This window comes from Panulirus ornatus, chromosome 23 (genome assembly GCF_036320965.1).
Source record: "Panulirus ornatus isolate Po-2019 chromosome 23, ASM3632096v1, whole genome shotgun sequence".
Taxonomy (NCBI): domain Eukaryota; kingdom Metazoa; phylum Arthropoda; class Malacostraca; order Decapoda; family Palinuridae; genus Panulirus; species Panulirus ornatus.
The window spans coordinates 15,999,235-16,018,102 of record NC_092246.1 but is presented as its reverse complement, the minus strand read 5'-3'; the positions used below and the strand labels follow the sequence as shown (position 1 = coordinate 16,018,102).

The 18,868-nt window shown below is 41.5% G+C and overlaps 1 protein-coding gene across 1 annotated transcript in view; it reads right to left on the bottom strand.

Moving 5' to 3' along the window:
• LOC139756954 (cholesterol transporter ABCA5-like) overlaps nt 1-18,868 on the bottom strand; it is a 239,602-nt gene that overhangs the window by 200,738 nt on the left and 19,996 nt on the right. The window contains exons 2-3 of the mRNA XM_071676898.1: nt 11,519-11,723; nt 9,103-9,261 (exon numbers count right to left, since the gene is read on the bottom strand). Coding sequence (XP_071532999.1) covers nt 9,103-9,261; nt 11,519-11,723 — 364 coding nt within the window. The remainder of the gene's footprint in view (nt 1-9,102; nt 9,262-11,518; nt 11,724-18,868) is intronic.

The following is an 18,868-nucleotide window of genomic DNA, read 5'->3' as shown; positions in this document are numbered from 1 at the left end:
CATCAGATTGGGGAAGAGCAGTGTGGTTTCAGAAGTGGGCGAGGATGTGTGGATTAGGTGTTTGCTTTGAAGAATGTATGTGAGAAATACTTAGAAAAGCAAATGGATTTGTATGTAGCATTTATGGATCTGGAGAAGGCATATGATAGAGTTGATAGAGATGCTCTGTGGAAGGTATTAAGAATATATGGTGTGGGAGGCAAGTTGTTAGAAGAAGTGAAAAGTTTTTATCGAGGATGTAAGGCATGTGTACGTGTAGGAAGAGAGGAAAGTGATTGGTTCTCAGTGAATGTAGGTTTGCGGCAGGGGTGTGTGATGTCTCCACGGTTGTTTAATTTGTTTATGGATGGGGTTGTTAGGGAGGTGAATGCAAGAGTTTTGGAAAGAGGGGCAAGTATGAAGTCTGTTGGGGATGAGAGAGCTTGGGAAGTGAGTCAGTTGTTGTTCGCTGATGATACAGCGCTGGTGGCTGATTCATGTGAGAAACTGCAGAAGCTGGTGACTGAGTTTGGTAAAGTGTGTGAAAGAAGAAAGTTAAGAGTAAATGTGAATAAGAGCAAGGTTATTAGGTACAGTAGGGTTGAGGGTCAAGTCAACTGGGAGGTGAGTTTGAATGGAGAAAAACTGGAGGAAGTGAAGTGTTTTAGATATCTGGGAGTGGATCTGGCAGCGGATGGAACCATGGAAGCGGAAGTGGATCATAGGGTGGGGGAGGGGGCGAAAATCCTGGGAGCCTTGAAGAATGTGTGGAAGTCGAGAACATTATCTCGGAAAGCAAAAATGGGTATGTTTGAAGGAAATATGGTTCCAACAATGTTGTATGGTTGCGAGGCGTGGGCTATGGATAGAGTTGTGCGCAGGAGGATGGATGTGCTGGAAATGAGATGTTTGAGGACAATGTGTGGTGTGAGGTGGTTTGATCGAGTAAGTAACGTAAGGGTAAGAGAGATGTGTGAAATAAAAAGAGCGTGGTTGAGAGAGCAGAAGAGGGTGTTTTGAAATGGTTTGGGCACATGGAGAGAATGAGTGAGGAAAGATTGACCAAGAGGATATATGCGTCAGAGGTGGAGGGAACGAGGAGAAGAGGGAGACCTAATTGGAGGTGGAAAGATGGAGTGAAAAAGATTTTGTGTGATCGGGGCCTGAACATGCAGGAGGGTGAAAGGCGTGCAAGGAATAGAGTGAATTGGAACGATGTGGTATACCGGGGTTGAGGTGCTGTCAATGGATTGAACCAGGGCATGCGAAGCGTCTGGGGTAAACTATGGAAAGTTCTGTGGGGCCTGGATGTGGAAAGGGAGCTGTAGTTTCGGTGCATTATTACATGACAGCTAGAGACTGACTGTGAACGAATGTGGCCTTTGTTGTCTTTTCCTAGCACTACCTCGCACACATGAGGGGGAGGGGGTTGTTATTTCATGTGTGGTGAGGTGGCAATGGGAATGAATAAAGGCAGACAGTATGAATTATGTACATGTGTATATATGTATATGTCTGTGTGTGTACATATATGTATACGTTGAGATGTATAGGTATGTATATTTGCGTGTGTGGACGTGTATGTACATACATGTGTATGTGGGTGGGTTGGGTCATTCTTTCGTCTGTTTCCTTGCGCTACCTCACTAACACGGGAGACAGCGACAAAGCAAAACAAAAAATAATAATAATAATAATATATATATATATATATATATATATATTTCTTTTTTTTTTGCTTTGTCGCTGTCTCCCGTGTTTGTGAGGTAGCGCAAGGAAACAGACGAAAGAAATGGCCCAACCCACCCCCATACACATGTATATACATACATCTACACACGCAAATATACATACCTACACAGCTTTCCATGGTTTACCCCAGACGCTTCACATGCCCTGATTCAATCCACTGACAGCACCTCAACCCCGGTATACCACATCGATCCAATTCACTCTATTCCTTGCCCTCCTTTCACCCTCCTGCATGTTCAGGCCCCGATCACACAAAATCTTTTTCACTCCATCTTTCCACCTCCAATTTGGTCTCCCACTTCTCCTCGTTCCCTCCACCTCCGACACATATATCCTCCTGGTCAATCTTTCCTCACTCATCCTCTCCATGTGCCCAAACCATTTCAAAACACCCTCTTCTGCTCTCTCAACCACGCTCTTTTTATTTCCACACATCTCTCTTACCCTTACGTTACTTACTCGATCAAACCACCTCACACCACACATTGTCCCGAAACATCTCATTTCCAGCACATCCACCCTCTTGCGCACAACTCTATCCATAGCCCACGCGTCGCAACCATACAACTTTGTTGGAACCACTATTCCTTCAAACATACCCATTTTTGCTTTCCGAGATAATGTTCTCGACTTCCACACATTCTTCAAGGCCCCCAGAATTTTCGCCCCCTCCCCCACCCTATGATCCACTTCCGCTTCCATGGTTCCATCCGCTGCCAGATCCACTCCCAGATATCTAAAACACTTTACTTCCTCCAGTTTTTCTCCATTCAAACTTACCTCCCAATTGACTTGACCCTCAGCCCTACTGTACCTAATTACCTTGCTCTTATTCACATTCACTCTTAACTTTCTTCTTTCACACACTTTACCAAACTCAGTCACCAGCTTCTGCAGTTTCTCACATGAATCAGCCACAAGCACTGTATCATCAGCAAACAACAACTGACTCACTTCCCAATCTCTCTCATCCCCAACAGACTTCATACTTGCCCCTCTTTCCAAAACTCTTGCATTCACCTCCCTAACAACCCCATCCATAAACAAATCAAACAACCATGGAGACATCACACACCCCTGCTGCAAACCTACATTCACTGAGAACCAATCACTTTCCTCTCTTCCTACACGTACACATGCCTTACATCCTCGATAAAAACTTTTCACTGCTTCTAACAACTTGCCTCCCACACCATATATTCTTAATACTTTCCACAGAGCATCTCTATCAACTCTATCATATGCCTTCTCCAGATCCATAAATGCTACAAACAAATCCATTTGCTTTTCTAAGTATTTCTCACATACATTCTTCAAAGCAAACACCTGATCCACACATCCTCTACCACTTCTGAAACCACACTGCTCTTCCCCAATCTGATGCTCTGTACATGCCTTCACCCTCTCAATCAATGCCCTCCCATATAATTTACCAGGAATACTGAACAAACTTATACCTCTGTAATTTGAGCACTCACTCTTATCCCCTTTGCCTTTGTACAATGGCACTATGCATGCATTCCGCCAATCCTCAGGCACCTCACTATGAGTCATACATACATTAAATAACCTTACCAACCAGTCAATAATACAGTCACTCCCTTTTGTAATAAATTTCACTGCAATACAATCCAAACCTGCTGCCTTGCCGGCTTTCATCTTCCGCAAAGCTTTTACTACCTCTTCTCTGTTTACCAAATCATTTTCCCTAACCCTCTCACTTTGCACACCACCTCGACCAAAACACCCTATATCTGCCACTCTATCATCAAACACATTCAACAAACCTTCAAAATACTCACTCCATCTCCTTCTCATATCACAACTACTTGTTATCACCTCCCCATTTGCGCCCTTCATTGAAGTTCCCATTTGCTCCCTTGTCTTACTCACTTTATTTACCTCCTTCCAGAACATCTTTTTATTCTCCCTAAAATTTAATGATACTCTCTCACCCCAACTCTCATTTGCCCTCTTTTTCACCTCTTGCACCTTTCTCTTGACCTCCTGTCTCTCTTTTATACATCTCCCACTCAATTGCATTTTTTCCCTGCAAAAATCGTCCAAATGCCTCTCTCTTCTCTTTCACTAATAATCTTACTTCTTCATCCCACCACTCACTACCCTTTCTAATCAACCCACCTCCCACTCTTCTCATGCCACAAGCATCTTTTGCACAATCCATCACTGATTCCCCAAATACATCCCATTCCTCCCCCACTCCCCTTACTTCCATTGTTCTCACCTTTTTCCATTCTGTACTCAGTCTCTCCTGGTACTTCCTCACACAAGTCTCCTTCCCAAGCTCACTTACTCTCACCACCCTCTTCACCCCAACATTCACTCTTCTTTTCTGAAAACCCATACAAATCTTCACCTTAGCCTCCACAAGATAATGATCAGACATCCCTCCAGTTGTACCTCTCAGCTCATTAACATCCAAAAGTCTCTCTTTCGCACGCCTGTCAATTAACACGTAATCCAATAATGCTCTCTGGCCATCTCTCCTACTTACATACGTATACTTATGTATATCTCGCTTTTTAAACCAGGTATTCCCAATCACCAGTCCTTTTTCAGCACATAAATCTACAAGCTCTTCACCATTTCCATTTACAACACTGAACACCCCATGTATACCAATTATTCCCTCAACTGCCACATTACTCACCTTTGCATTCAAATCACCCATCACTATAACCCAGTCTCGTGCATCAAAACCACTAACACACTCATTCAGCTGCTCCCAAAACACTTGCCTCTCATGATCTTTCTTCTCATGCCCAGGTGCATATGCACCAATAATCACCCATCTCTCTCCATCAACTTTCAGTTTTACCCATATTAATCGAGAGTTTACTTTCTTACATTCTATCACATACTCCCACAACTCCTGTTTCAGGAGTACTGCTACTCCTTCCCTTGCTCTTGTCCTCTCACTAACCCCTGACTTTACTCCCAAGACATTCCCAAACCACTCTTCCCCTTTACCCTTGAGCTTCGTTTCACTCAGAGCCAAAACATCCAGGTTCCTTTCCTCAAACATACTACCTATCTCTCCTTTTTTCACATCTTGGTTACATCCACACACATTTAGACACCCCAATCTGAGCCTTCGAGGAGGATGAGCACTCCCCGCGTGACTCCTTCTTCTGTTTCCCATTTTAGAAAGTTAAAAAATACAAGGAGGGGAGGATTTCTGGCCTCCGGCTCCCGTCCCCTCTGGTTGCCTTCTACGACACACGAGGAATGCGTGGGAAGTATTCTTTCACCCCTATCCCCAGGGATAATATACATATATATACGTATATATATACATACACATACACACACACATATACACACACACACACATATATATACATATGAAAAAAAGTAAGAAATAATTTAGAAAACTGAAACTTCTAGCTTGAAATGAAATGAGAAAATGAATGTCACATAATGGTTCAACCTCTGGCTATGGAAAAGGGAAATGTACAATTTATTTACACAAACGTCAATATCAGTTCTCATCAATTTAACCACTGTATCAATAAGCTTCAATGTCTAAGCTACATTTTCTTTTTTCCAATTTCACTTTTTTCTTGTCAAAGCACCATGTATGAAAACTATCACTCCAGTAACACAACTATAAACATTGACTTCCCCTTTAAAAAAGTTCTGGGGAAATCTGTCTCGATACACTGCAGGACACTCTACCACCTGGCGAGGTTTGTGTTGCAATGGTTCTTGATTCACAAACGTAGTAGCATCACTGGTGGGCGGAAGAACATTCTTGTAACCACAGCAAGGATCACAGTCCGTGCAACTCCATTATGATGGTTCTCTATTATGATGATTCTTCTCCTGCTGGCCAAATCCTGCTTCAGCAATGCTTGTTCACTAGACTTCCTTTGACCATCTCTGTAAACCACCAGACTCGCGACCAGGCAACGCTAATATATATATATATATATATATATATATATATATTTTTTTTTTTTTTTTTTTTTTTTTTTTCATACTATTCGCCATTTCCCGCATTAGCGAGGTAGCGTTAAGAACAGAGGACTGGGCCTTTGAGGGAATATCCTCATATGGCCCCCTTCTCTGTTCCTTCTTTTGGAAAATTTAAAAAAAAAATGAGAGGGGGGGATTTCCAGCCCCCCGCTCCCATATATATATATATATATATATATATATATATATATATATATATATATATATATATATATATATATATTATCCCTGGGGATAGGGGAGAAAGAATACTTCCCACGTATTCCCTGCGTGTCGTAGAAGGCGACTAAAAGGGGAGGGAGCGGGGGGCTGGAAATCCTCCCCTCTCATTTTTTTTTTTTTTAATTTTCCAAAAGAGGGAACAGAGAAGGGGCCCAGGTGAGGATATTCCCTCAAGGGCCCAGTCCTCTGTTCTCAACGCTACCTCGCTAATGCGGGAAATGGCGAATAGTATGAAAAAAAAAAAAAAAAAAAAAAAAAAAATATATATATATATATTTTTTTTTATCGAGGATGTAAGGCATGTGTACGTGTAGGAAGAGAGGAAAGTGATTGGTTCTCAGTGAATGTAGGTTTGCGGCAGGGGTGTGTGATGTCTCCATGGTTGTTTAATTTGTTTATGGATGGGGTTGTAAGGGAGGTAAATGCAAGAGTCCTGGAAAGAGGGGCAAGTATGAAGTCTGTTGGGGATGAGAGAGCTTGGGAAGTGAGTCAGTTGTTGTTCGCTGATGATACAGCGCTGGTGGCTGATTCATGTGAGAAACTGCAGAAGCTGGTGACTGAGTTTGGTAAAGTGTGTGGAAGAAGAAAGTTGAGAGTAAATGTGAATAAGAGCAAGGTTATTAGGTACAGTAGGGGTGAGGGTCAAGTCAATTGGGAGGTGAGTTTGAATGGAGAAAAACTGGAGGAAGTGAAGTGTTTTAGATATCTGGGAGTGGATCTGTCAGCGGATGGAACCATGGAAGCGGAAGTGGATCATAGGGTGGGGGAGGGGGCGAAAATTTTGGGAGCCTTGAAAAATGTGTGGAAGTCGAGAACATTATCTCGGAAAGCGAAAATGGGTATGTTTGAGGGAATAGTGGTTCCAACAATGTTGTATGGTTGCGAGGCGTGGGCTATGGATAGAGATGTGCGCAGGAGGATGGATGTGCTGGAAATGAGATGTTTGAGGACAATGTGTGGTGTGAGGTGGTTTGATCGAGTAAGTAACGTAAGGGTAAGAGAGATGTGTGGAAATAAAAAGAGCGTGGTTGAGAGAGCAGAAGAGGGTGTTTTGAAATGGTTTGGGCACATGGAGAGAATGAGTGAGGAGAGATTGACCAAGAGGATATATGTGTCGGAGGTGGAGGGAACGAGGAGAAGAGGGAGACCAAATTGGAGGTGGAAAGATGGAGTGAAAAAGATTTTGTGTGATCGGGGCCTGAACATGCAGGAGGGTGAAAGGAGGGCAAGGAATAGAGTGAATTGGAGTCATGTGGTATACAGGGGTTGACGTGCTGTCAGTGGATTGAATCAGGGCATGTGAAGCGTCTGGGGTAAACCATGGAAAGCTGTGTAGGTATGTATATTTGCGTGTGTGGACGTGTGTATGTACATGTGTATGGGGGGGGGGGGTTGGGCCATTTCTTTCGTCTGTTTCCTTGCGCTACCTCGCAAACGCGGGAGACAGCGACAAAGTATAAAAAAAAAAAAAAAAAAAAAAAATATATACACACAATATATATATATATATATATATATATATATTATCCCTGGGGATAGGGGATTAAGAATACTTCCCACGTATTTCCTGCGTGTCGTAGAAGGCGACTAAAAGGGGAGGGAGCGGGGGGCTGGAAATCCTCCCCTCTCGTTTTTTTTTTTTAATTTTCCAAAAGAAGGAACAGAGGGGGCCAGGTGAGGATATTTTAAAAAAAAAGGCCCAGTCCTCTGTTCTTAACGCTACCTCGCCAACGCGGAAAATGGCAAATAGTTTAAAAGAAAGAAAAGAAAAATATATATATATATATATATATATATATATATATCCCTGGGGATAGGGGATTAAGAATACTTCCCACGTATTCCCTGCGTGTCGTAGAAGGCGACTAAAAGGGGAGGGAGCGGGGGGCTGGAAATCCTCCCCTCTCTTTTTTTTTTTTTAATTTTCCAAAAGAAGGAACAGAGGGGGCCAGGTGAGGATATTCCAAAAAAGGCCCAGTCCTCTGTTCTTAACGCTACCTCGCTAACGCGGGAAATGGCGAATAGTTTAAAAGAAAGAAAAGATATATATATATATATATATATGAATCGAGTGGTTACGGAGGTAAATGCAAGAGCTTTGGAGAGGGGCGAGTAAGCAGCCTGCTGGAGATGAAAGGGCCTTGGAAGCGAATCAGTTGTTGTTCCCTGATGATACAGCACTGGTGGCTGATTCAAGTGAGAAACTGCAGAAGTTGGTGGCTGAATTAGGAAAAGTGTGTGAAAAGAGAAAGTTTAGAGTAAATGTGAATAAGAGCAAGGTTATTAGGTTCTATAGGGTTGAGAGTCAAGTTAATTGGGATGTATGTTTGAATGGAGAAAGGTTGGAGGATGTAAAGTGTTTTAGACATCTGGGAGTGGACTTAGTAGCGAATGGAACCATGTAAGCAGAAGTGAGTCACAGGGTGGGGGAGGGGGCGAAGGTTCTGGGAGCAACGAAGAATGTGTGGAAGGACAGAAAGTTATCTCGGAAAGCAAAAATGGGTATGCTTGAACGAATAGTAGTTCCAACAACACTATATGGCTACGAGGCATGGGCTATGGATAAGGTTGTATGGAGGAGGGTGGATGCGTTGGAAATGAAATGTTTGAGGACAATGTGTGGTGTGAGGTGGTTTGATCGAGTAAGTAATGAAAGGGTAAGAGAGACGTGTGGTAATAAACAGAGTGTGGTTGAAAGAGCAGAAGAGGGCGAGTTGAAATGGTTTGGACATATGGAGAGAATGAGTGAGGAAAGGTTGAAAAAAAGGATATATGAATCAGAGGTGGAGGGAACAAAGAGAAGTGGGAGACCAAAATGGAGGTGGAAGGATGGAGTGAAAAATATTCTGTGTGATCGCAGCCTAAACATACAGGAGGGTGAGAGGCGTACAAGAAATAGAGTGAACTGGAACGATGTGGTATAACGGCGTCGACGTGCTGTCAATGAACCTGGGCATGTGAAACATCTGGGGCAAACCATGGAAAGGTCTATAAGAGATAAACTCCCTCTTTTTAGAGTAGAAACAGGTAATTACATATTGGAGTTAAATAAAGTTGGAAAGATTCATCAGAGTTACAGTCAATAACAGAAGTGAGTCTGAGTGAGATAAATCTTACAGGAGCTTACTTTAAAAAACAAACATCACATACCTCAGTGTTATTAGGTACAACATGGAGATCTTGAATGTTCAAACTACTCATGAGTGGTGCACTTCCATGTGGTTTCAAAATTGGGCCATCTTTTGAATCAGGAACAATTAGACGAACGATAGATAGTATCACAATCCAGTAAAGAGGCATGAACAGTTCCTGGAGAAGAAAATTCAGTATCTAATCAAATGAATTTACACAAAGTAAAAATTACACATGTAAACTGAGGGGAAATGAGACAATGAATCTGCTATAAAATAATATTTGTACTATCTCCTAGTAATTTTTTTTATTATGTGGCAATAACATTTTCAAAAATTTAACACAGTGATGCATTTACGCATTTACATCTAACAAAGGATTACATTATAACAAAAAAGTGGTAATGTTTGAGGAATAGAAAACCATTTCTCTCTAGGGCAGTGTCTGGTGAGCTGTGACAGATTTTCTGAAATCCCTATCTTCCAGAAACTTCCCACTCTCCACTTATCCCCTTTCATTAGTTGCAGCCTTCAGCTTGTAGTGGATCCCCCACTACCACTTAGAAACATCCACTTGGCAATGACATCACCATTGACCTGCTGACCCACTGGTTACTTAATAATTCTCAGAACACAGACATACCCTTGATGGTAGTTACCAGGTTATCATCACAAATGCCAAAGACCTCTTATCATTCTCCACCATAGAAAAATTCCTCACAAAGACCAGAATGAATGACACCAATAAGATGAGCCTTAACCAAAATGAAATGTCCCTTGCAGAGGTCTTCAGGCTTCCTGGATTAACAAAAACAGGTATTCTCTTGACAGTCATTAGCAGTCTCAATGTTCTTTGAGATTTAACTCCAAAAAATGCTTGATTTTCTCCCAAGAAGTGATGAACCTTTGGACAATATGAAGCCTAATTCTTTTTATTTCCATTTTATAAACTATAGTTTGGATTGATCTTATCCCAAAACAGAAATCATTGAAAATAAGAAAGTCATTATGTCTGGGCACAGGTATTTCTAAAACTCTTCTCCTAGTAACCACTAGAGTATTATACAGCCAGGAAAATCCTCCTGATTTTAGCAAATCCCAGTCCTTTGCCAAATCACGTATTAGGATGCATTTGGGGCCACATACATCTCTTCCACACGCCAGCACTGCTTGGCCTAAATATCTCCCATTTCTCATCAACTTTCCTTAGTCCATTTACTCTTACCTTTTGCCATTCTACTCTCAAGGTAGCATTAAGAACAGAGGACTGATCCTTACTTAGAGGGAATATTCTCACTTAGCTCCCTTCTCTGTTCCTTCTTTTGGAAAATTAAAAATGGGAGGGGAGGATTACCATACTTGCATGCCTTCATCCATTCCCAGCACCACTCCACCTCACATGAAACAGCATCGCTGCCCCCACTTCAGCGAGGCAGTACCAGGAAAACAGACAAAAAAGCCACATTCGTTCACACTCAGTCTCTAGCTGTCATGTGTAATGCACCAAAACTACAGCTCCCTATCCACATCCAAATGGGGGGATGAATTAAGCATGACAATGTCTGTATCACCACGCAAGTCAACTGCCACTTCTTAAACCTTGACAGGGTTTTATATGGTCCAAACACTCAAAATACCTAATGGTTGACTTACTGCTTGCCAAATAAATAGGGAGAGGAAAAAGTGCAAAATGAGGAATTTGAGATAAAAATTGTGTACAAAAAAAGGCAATATGGAAGAACTTGAAAAAAGGACTCAAAAGCAGATATCATACCAGACAGAAAGAAATTGGAACAGGTCTGAAATCTGATACTCTTAAGTGAATTCTGCATTTCAGTGGGTGATGAAACTGCTAAATGACAGACTGCTTGCAGTCTAAGTTGGGTTATAAGAGGTAAATATGTTAGCTTTTTGTGCAGGATAATCTTCTGGATGGTATAGTTCAAGCTATCCTACTGTACAGGTGTGAAACATGGGTCTACAATACAAGAATGTCTAAGTACAAACAAGCTGAAGATGTTAATTTTCTTGGCCTGGGCCTTGGAATAATGAGAAATGAAGTAACAGAGCAAGAAAGTGATACTGAACATACTGTACAAAACATTAATTCAGTTTAGGCATAATGCTTCATTCTGATATGTTCATTCCTTACTCATCTATTATACTTCCACAATCTTTGAAACTTCATATCCACTGCTTGCACCTTCTAATCAGCAACAGTGTGAATTGTGCAATCTAAAAATCATGTCTTCTTTAAACCTTGAGGAACTTTTATCTTTAATAAATGTTCTTACTAAATGACATTCTTCAACAGAAAGTACATAGTGGGCATTCAAGTCAAAGCCCTAAAAGTTTACAACAGAGAGTTCTATAAAAGAGCAATAACTATTGAGATATAATATCTATATTCATAATGAAAAAATACCTTTTCTTACCGTCAAGGTCTTCCGTCTATCTCGCATCTTGATTGTCAAGTTACGAATAATGAGAGCTTTGATCTGGTCAACAAAACCTCCCTTCCCAATATTCTTGTCAATGGATATATAGCCATTGTCATCATGACAAGCAGTCCATGCAGTTTGTGATGTCCTGCCATTCACTTCAGATGGATCAGAAGTCATTCTACTTTCAAAATTAACACTGAAATGGAATAAAAAGTAAAATAAATATATAAAACTAAGGCTAAGGTGAAGATTTGTAAGGGTTTTCAGAAAAGAAGAGTGAATGTTGGGGTGAAGAGGGTGGTGAGAGTAAGTGAGCTTGGGAAGGAGACTTGTGTGAGGAAGTACCAGGAGAGACTGAGTACAGAATGGAAAAAGGTGAGAACAATGGAAGTAAGGGGAGTGGGGGAGGAATGGGATGTATTTAGGGAATCAGTGATGGATTGCGCAAAAGATGCTTGTGGCATGAGAAGCGTGGAAGGTGGGTTGATTAGAAAGGGTAGTGAGTGGTGGGATGAAGAAGTAAGATTATTAGTGAAAGAGATGAGAGAGGCATTTGGACGATTTTTGCAGGGAAAAATGCAATTGAGAGGGAGATGTATAAAAGAAAGAGACAGGAGGTCAAGAGAAAGGTGCAAGAGGTGAAAACGAGGGCAAATGAGAGTTGGGGTGAGAGAGTATCATTAAATTTTAGGGAGAATAAAAAGATGTTCTGGAAGGAGGTAAATAAAGTGCGTAAGACAAGGGAGCAAATGGGAACTTCAGTGAAGGGCGCTAATGGGGAGGTGATAACAAGTAGTGGTGATGTGAGAAGGAGATGGAGTGAGTATTTTGAAGGTTTGTTGAATGTGTTTGATGATAGAGTGGCAGATATGGGGTGTCTTGGTCGAGGTGGTGTGCAAAGTGAGAGGGTTAGGGAAAATGATTTGGTAAACAGAGAAGAGGTAGTAAAAGCTTTGCAGAAGATGAAAGCCGGCAAGGCAGCAGGTTTGGATGGTATTGCAGTGGAATTTATTAAAAAAGGGGGTGACTGTATTGTTGACTGGTTGGTAAGGTTATTTAATGTATGTATGACTCATGGTGAGGTGCCTGAGGATTGGCGGAATGCGTGCATAGTGCCATTGTACAAAGGCAAAGGGGATAAGAGTGAGTGCTAAAATTACAGAGGTATAAGTTTGTTGAGTATTCCTGGTAAATTATATGGGAGGGTATTGATTGAGAGGGTGAAGGCATGTACAGAGCATCAGATTGGGGAAGAGCAGTGTGGTTTCAAAAGTGGTAGAGGATGTGTGGATCAGGTGTTTGCTTTGAAGAATGTATGTGAGAAATACTTAGAAAAGCAAATGGATTTCTATGTAGCATTTATGGATCTGAAGAAGGCATATGACAGAGTTGATAGAGATGCTCTGTGGAAGGTATTAAGAATATATGGTGTGGGAGGCAAGTTGTTAGATGCAGTGAAAAGTTTTTATCGAGGATGTAAGGCATGTGTATGTGTAGGAAGAGAGGAAAGTGATTGGTTCTCAGTGAATGTAGGTTTGCGGCAGGGGTGTGTGATGTCTTCATGGTTGTTTAATTTGTTTATGGATGGGGTTGTTAGGGAGGTGAATGCAAGAGTTTTGGAAAGAGGGGCAAGTATGAAGTCTGTTGTGGATGAGAGAGCTTGGGAAGTGAGTCAGTTGTTGTTCACTGATGATACAGTGCTTGTGGCTGATTCATGTGAGAAACTGCAGAAGCTGGTGACTGAGTTTGGTAAAGTGTGTGAAAGAAGAAAGTTAAGAGTAAATGTGAATAAGAGCAAGGTTATTACGTACAGTAGGGTTGAGGGTCAAGTCAATTGGGAGGTAAGTTTGAATGGAGAAAAACTGGAGGAGGTAAAGTGTTTTAGATGTCTGGGAGTGGATCTGGCAGCGGATGGAACCATGGAAGCGGAAGTGAATCATAGGGTGGGGGAGGGGGCGAAAATCCTAGGAGCATTGAAGAATGTGTGGAAGTCGAGAACATTATCTCGGAAAGCAAAAATGGGTATGTTTGAAGGAATAGTGGTTCCAACAATGTTGTATGGTTGCGAGGCGTGGGCTATGGATAGAGTTGTGCGCAGGAGGGTGGATGTGCTGGAAATGAGATGTTTGAGGACAATGTGTGGTGTGAGGTGGTTTGATTGAGTAAGTAATGTAAGGGTACGAGAGATGTGTGGAAATAAAAAGAGCGTGGTTGAGAGAGCAGAAGAGGGTGTTTTGAAATGGTTTGGGCACATGGAGAGAATGAGTGAGGAAAGATTGACCAAGAGGATATATGTGTCGGAGGTGGAGGGAACGAGGAGAAGTGGGAGACCTAATTGGAGGTGGAAAGATGGAGTGAAAAAGATTTTGAGTGATCGGGGCCTAAACATGCAGGAGGGTGAAAGGCGGGCAAGGAATAGAGTGAATTGGATCGATGTGGTATACCGGGGTTGACGTGCTGTCAGTGGATTGAATCAGGGCATGTGAAGCGTCTGGGGTAAACCATGGAAAGTTCTGTGGGGCCTGGATGTGGAAAGGGAGCTGTGGTTTCAGGGCATTATTGCATGACAGCTGGAGACTGAGTGTGAACGAATGGGGCCTTTGTTATCTTTTCCTAGCGCTACCTCGCACACATGAGGGAGGAGGGGGATGGTATTCCATGTGTGGCGAGGTGGCGATGGGAATGAATAAAGGCAGGCAGTGTGAATTGTGTGCATGGGTATATATGTATGTGTCTGTGTGTGTATATATATATGTGTACATTGAGATGTATGGGTGTGTATGTTTGCGTGTGTGGACGTGTGTGTATATACATGTGTATGGGGGTGGGTTGGGCCATTTCTTTCTTCTGTTTCCTTGCGCTACTTTGCAAATGCGGGAGAAAGCGACAAAGCAAAATAAAAAATAAAAAAAAAATATATAAAACATGACTACTGTATGGTACTCTATATAAAGTATTGAAATATCACACACAGCACAAATACTGGATTTCAATAATCATGCTGTTATAAAATAAACTAACAGACATGCAAGCATTGTATATACTTTCATACAATAAACATTCTAATATAATTTTAATTCTATTACCATTATGTGAACCTGTACAAAAAATTTCATATCACTCAAGTAAAACAAATATGATTAAACAACTTGAACTTTTACTATTGACCAATATAGTAACTCCCACAAAGCTAAAACTTAAACAAGAAAGGGAGAAAGGGTGAGTCCATTGGGATACAACCATGCTCTGGATATATTCTGCAGGGAAGTAAGCTGTTTTGGCATCATTGGTTCTCAGTGAATGTAGGTTTGTGGCAGGGGTGTGTGATGTCTCCATGGTTGTTTAATTTGTTTATGGATGGGGTTGTTAGGGAGGTGAATGTAAGAGTTTTGGAAAGAGGGGCAAGTATGAAGTCTGTTGGGGATGAGAGAGCTTGGGAAGTGAGTCAGTTGGTGTTCGCTGATGATACAGCACTGGTGGCTGATTCATGTGAGAAACTGCAGAAGCTGGTGACTGAGTTTGGTAAAGTGTGTGAAAGAAGAAAGTTAAGAGTAAATGTGAATAAGAGCAAGGTTATTACGAACAGTAGAGTTGAGGGTCAAGTCAATTGGGAGGCAAGTTTAAATGGAGAAAAACTGGAGGAAGTAAAGTGTTTTAGATATCTGGGAGTGGATCTGGCAGCGGATGGAACCATGGAAGTGGAAGTGAATCATAGGGTGGGGGAGGGGGCGAAAATTCTGGGAGCCTTGAAGAATGTGTGGAAGTCGAGAACATTATCTCGAAAAGCAAAAATGGCTATGTTTGAAGGAATAGTGGTTCCAACAATGTTGTATGGTTGCAAGGCGTGGGCTATGGATAGAGTTGTGCGCAGGAGGGTGGATGTGCTGGAAATGAGATGTTTGAGGACAATATGTGGTGTGAGGTGGTTTGATCGAGTAAGTAATAATAGGGTAAGAGAGATGTGTGGAAATAAAAAGGGCGTGGTTGAGAGAGCAGAAGAGGGTGTTTTGAAATGGTTTGGGCACATGGAGAGAATGAACGAGGAAAGATTGACCAAGAGGATATATGTGTCGGAGGTGGAGGGAACGAGAAGTGGGAGACCAAATTGGAGGCAGAAAGATGGAGTGAAAAAGACTTTGAGTGATTGGGGACTGAACATGCAGGAGGGTGAAAGGCGGGCAAGGAACAGAGTGAATTGGATTGATGTGGTATACCGGGGTCGACGTGCTGTCAATGGATTGAATCAGGGCATGTGAAGGGTCTGGGGTAAACCATGGAAAGTTCTGTGGGGCCTGGATGTCGAAAGGGAGCTGTGGTTTCGGGCATTATTGCATGACAGCTAGAGACTGAGTGTGAACGAATGGGGCCTTTGTTGTCTTTTCCTAGCGCTACCTCGCACACATGAGGGGAGAGAGGGATGTTATTCCATGTGTGGCGAGGTGGCAATGGGAATGAATAAAGGCAGACAGGGTGAATTGTGTGCATGTGTATATATGTATGTGTCTGTGTGTATATATATGTGTACATTGAGATGTATGGGTATGTATATTTGCGTGTGGGGATGTGTATGTATATACATGTGTATGGGGGTGGGTTAGGCCATTTCTTTCGTCTGTTTCCTTGTGCTACCTCACAAACGCGGGAGACAGCGACAAAGCAAAATAAATAAATAATTATTCTGGTATCATTCAATATCATACTAGTGTCTGACACATAAAATCAAAGTCTACAGGGGTCTGCTGTACTAGAAATGTGGGTTTGAAAACTGAAAAAATAAAATTTTCTATGAGGTGATGTCCTATAACCATTAGGACTTTCTATGCAATATATAGGGAAATACATGTGCGGACTTTCCAACCATAAATATTTCCAGTGAGCAAACACTGGCCTTTCTCACCTTTTGCTATTCACTTAACCATGGTTGCAGAGGCTTGCTCATTTCAGGGCCATCCCTGGCCAATCAGTGCTTCAAAGATGATGGTATCAACCCATTCAATCTTTCCTGCTTGTAACCTAGAGAATCTACAGACTGCATCAACCCTAATGGTCACAGTTGGTACATAAAAAGGCTTTTCAAAAGATGAGAGGAGAAGACAAGAGAGAGAGAGAAGCTAAGGAAGATTTTTCAATGTACCCTCTCAAGAAGGTAGTATATGAGTGTCAAAGACTTTTTTCTATTTTCTCTTACACAAAAGGGGTCTGAGAAGGACAAAAGCAAAGGCCACCTTTCCTCCCATCATGTGCTCTAGTATGCAGCACAGGCTGAACAAAGAAAATGAAATTCTTAATCCACATATCACTAGAATGCAGTTTCAAGGTTAAGGGATGCAAAACTAACTGGCCCCCTTACTTAGTCTCTGGTGAAGTCTATGATATCAACTGGGCATATGGCACGATGCTATATTGATGAAGCTTTCCAAAAGTTAATGACAATAAAGCTAAGGTACTTAATAATAGTTTCAATCTTTATGAAACTCCCACAGCACTTAGAAAACTAGCCACATCCAATGGGAAGGACCATACATCATAAAATGTACTGTATGTGTAAGTATACATGGAATGCAGGGCATCTGAGTACTTAGTGTTCAGTGTCCTCATTGCGCTTGCAGCACTATGAGCATATAGGGTACTGAGATGTGTTGAACTGTGTTTGTAGCCATGGAGGGATGGGTTAAGGCATTTATTAATAGTTTCAATCTTTATGAAACTCCCACAGCACTTAGAAAACTAGCCACATCCAATGGTAAGGATCATACATCATAATATGTACTGTATGTGTAAGTATACATGGAATGCAGGGCATCTGAGTACTTAGTGTTCAGTGTCCTCATTGTGGTTGCAGCACTATGAGCATATAGGGTACTGAAATGTGTTGAATTGTGTTTGTAGCCATGTAGGGATGGGTTAAGTCCAGAATAGACACGTAAACATAACTCATGTTTGTTTGGGGAGTATGGTTTCAAAAGGATTTATGTTGAATGGAGCAGTATTTCAGATCGAGTGGTGAAGGCAGCCTTTCGCATTTTTTGGGCTATTTCAGTGTGTATGTGTTTATTGGGGTAAGGGGATCTTTGCGAAGAGGTTGCTGAAGTGTGAGGCTGGGGTAAGCTTCTTAGTTTCTGCCGAGACATCTAACCTCTCAAAAGCAAATAACATCTAATAAAGCAGCAAACCACACAAAACCGAGCACTTAAAACAATCACTGCAGCCTGGTGTCTCCAAACATTCAACAACTATCCAGTGTAACATTGATCCTTTGAAAACGTCTCCACTCAAACATACTTAGCACTCATTTTCTTACTAAACACTTCTCATCCAAACTTTTCCAAAACATATTCAATTCAACTCCTTCATTAACCTATACTCACACATCCCTCCATCTTCAATAAATACAAGTTACAAAATACATACACACTGAAATGACCTGATAAGCACTACTCAACACCCCCCCTCCCATCTCAGTCTTAAACACCACCCCACTAGATATATACCCATCTGAAATCACATTCCATATTTGTACAAGTCACACTTTCCCCATCTATGGTATGGTCATTCCCTATCCTTACAACACTGCAACTTCCAGTTCAACATATCTCAAGATCCCCTCACGACCATAATGCAGCTATAACGATGAAGACACTGGGAACTTACGTCTCAGTTGCCCAGCAAGACACACACACAAACACACACAAAATGTTCCTGCATTTTCTGCCTGTAGTCCCACCCAGTGGGAATGGTAAGCTTGTCGCTGAGCAATCCAGGCCAATGTTTACCATATATAGCATTCAAATTCGTCCATAACTTTGCCCTCAATCTTAGGGCATGTTAATCTAGGGTGAGTTTTGGCCTGGTTTGCCCTCTTTACAAATTGTCTACTGGGTGTCTGTGACTGTGGCAGTTATGCTCTAAGGTGTTGGTAGCACTTTAGCCCCTTGCCTGCCCAGGGGGTTGTGCAAAGCAAAAGGAAAATAAACTCAAGAATAAATCTGTAAGCAAAATAAAGTTTGACTAATCAAAATACCATGTGATCTGTACATGCTAATTAATCATCAAAATAACTCAAGTAATTTGTCAGTTAGCTCTGCATTGTGTGAGCTTTAGGAAATAACTTAATTATATTTTAGATGCTTTATATAGTTTGCTGTGATTACAGAAATACCTGCAGAACATGAGCTGAGCCAGTATATCTTGTTGAACGGTATTAAATGGGGAAGCAATAGCATATCTAGTAAATCATGGCATTCCTAAAAGTTAAAATTGGTAATACACTTATAAAAATAAAAAACTTACAGAACCTATTAATACCACACTTACCCTCTAAAGGAGTCAAGATTTATCCTA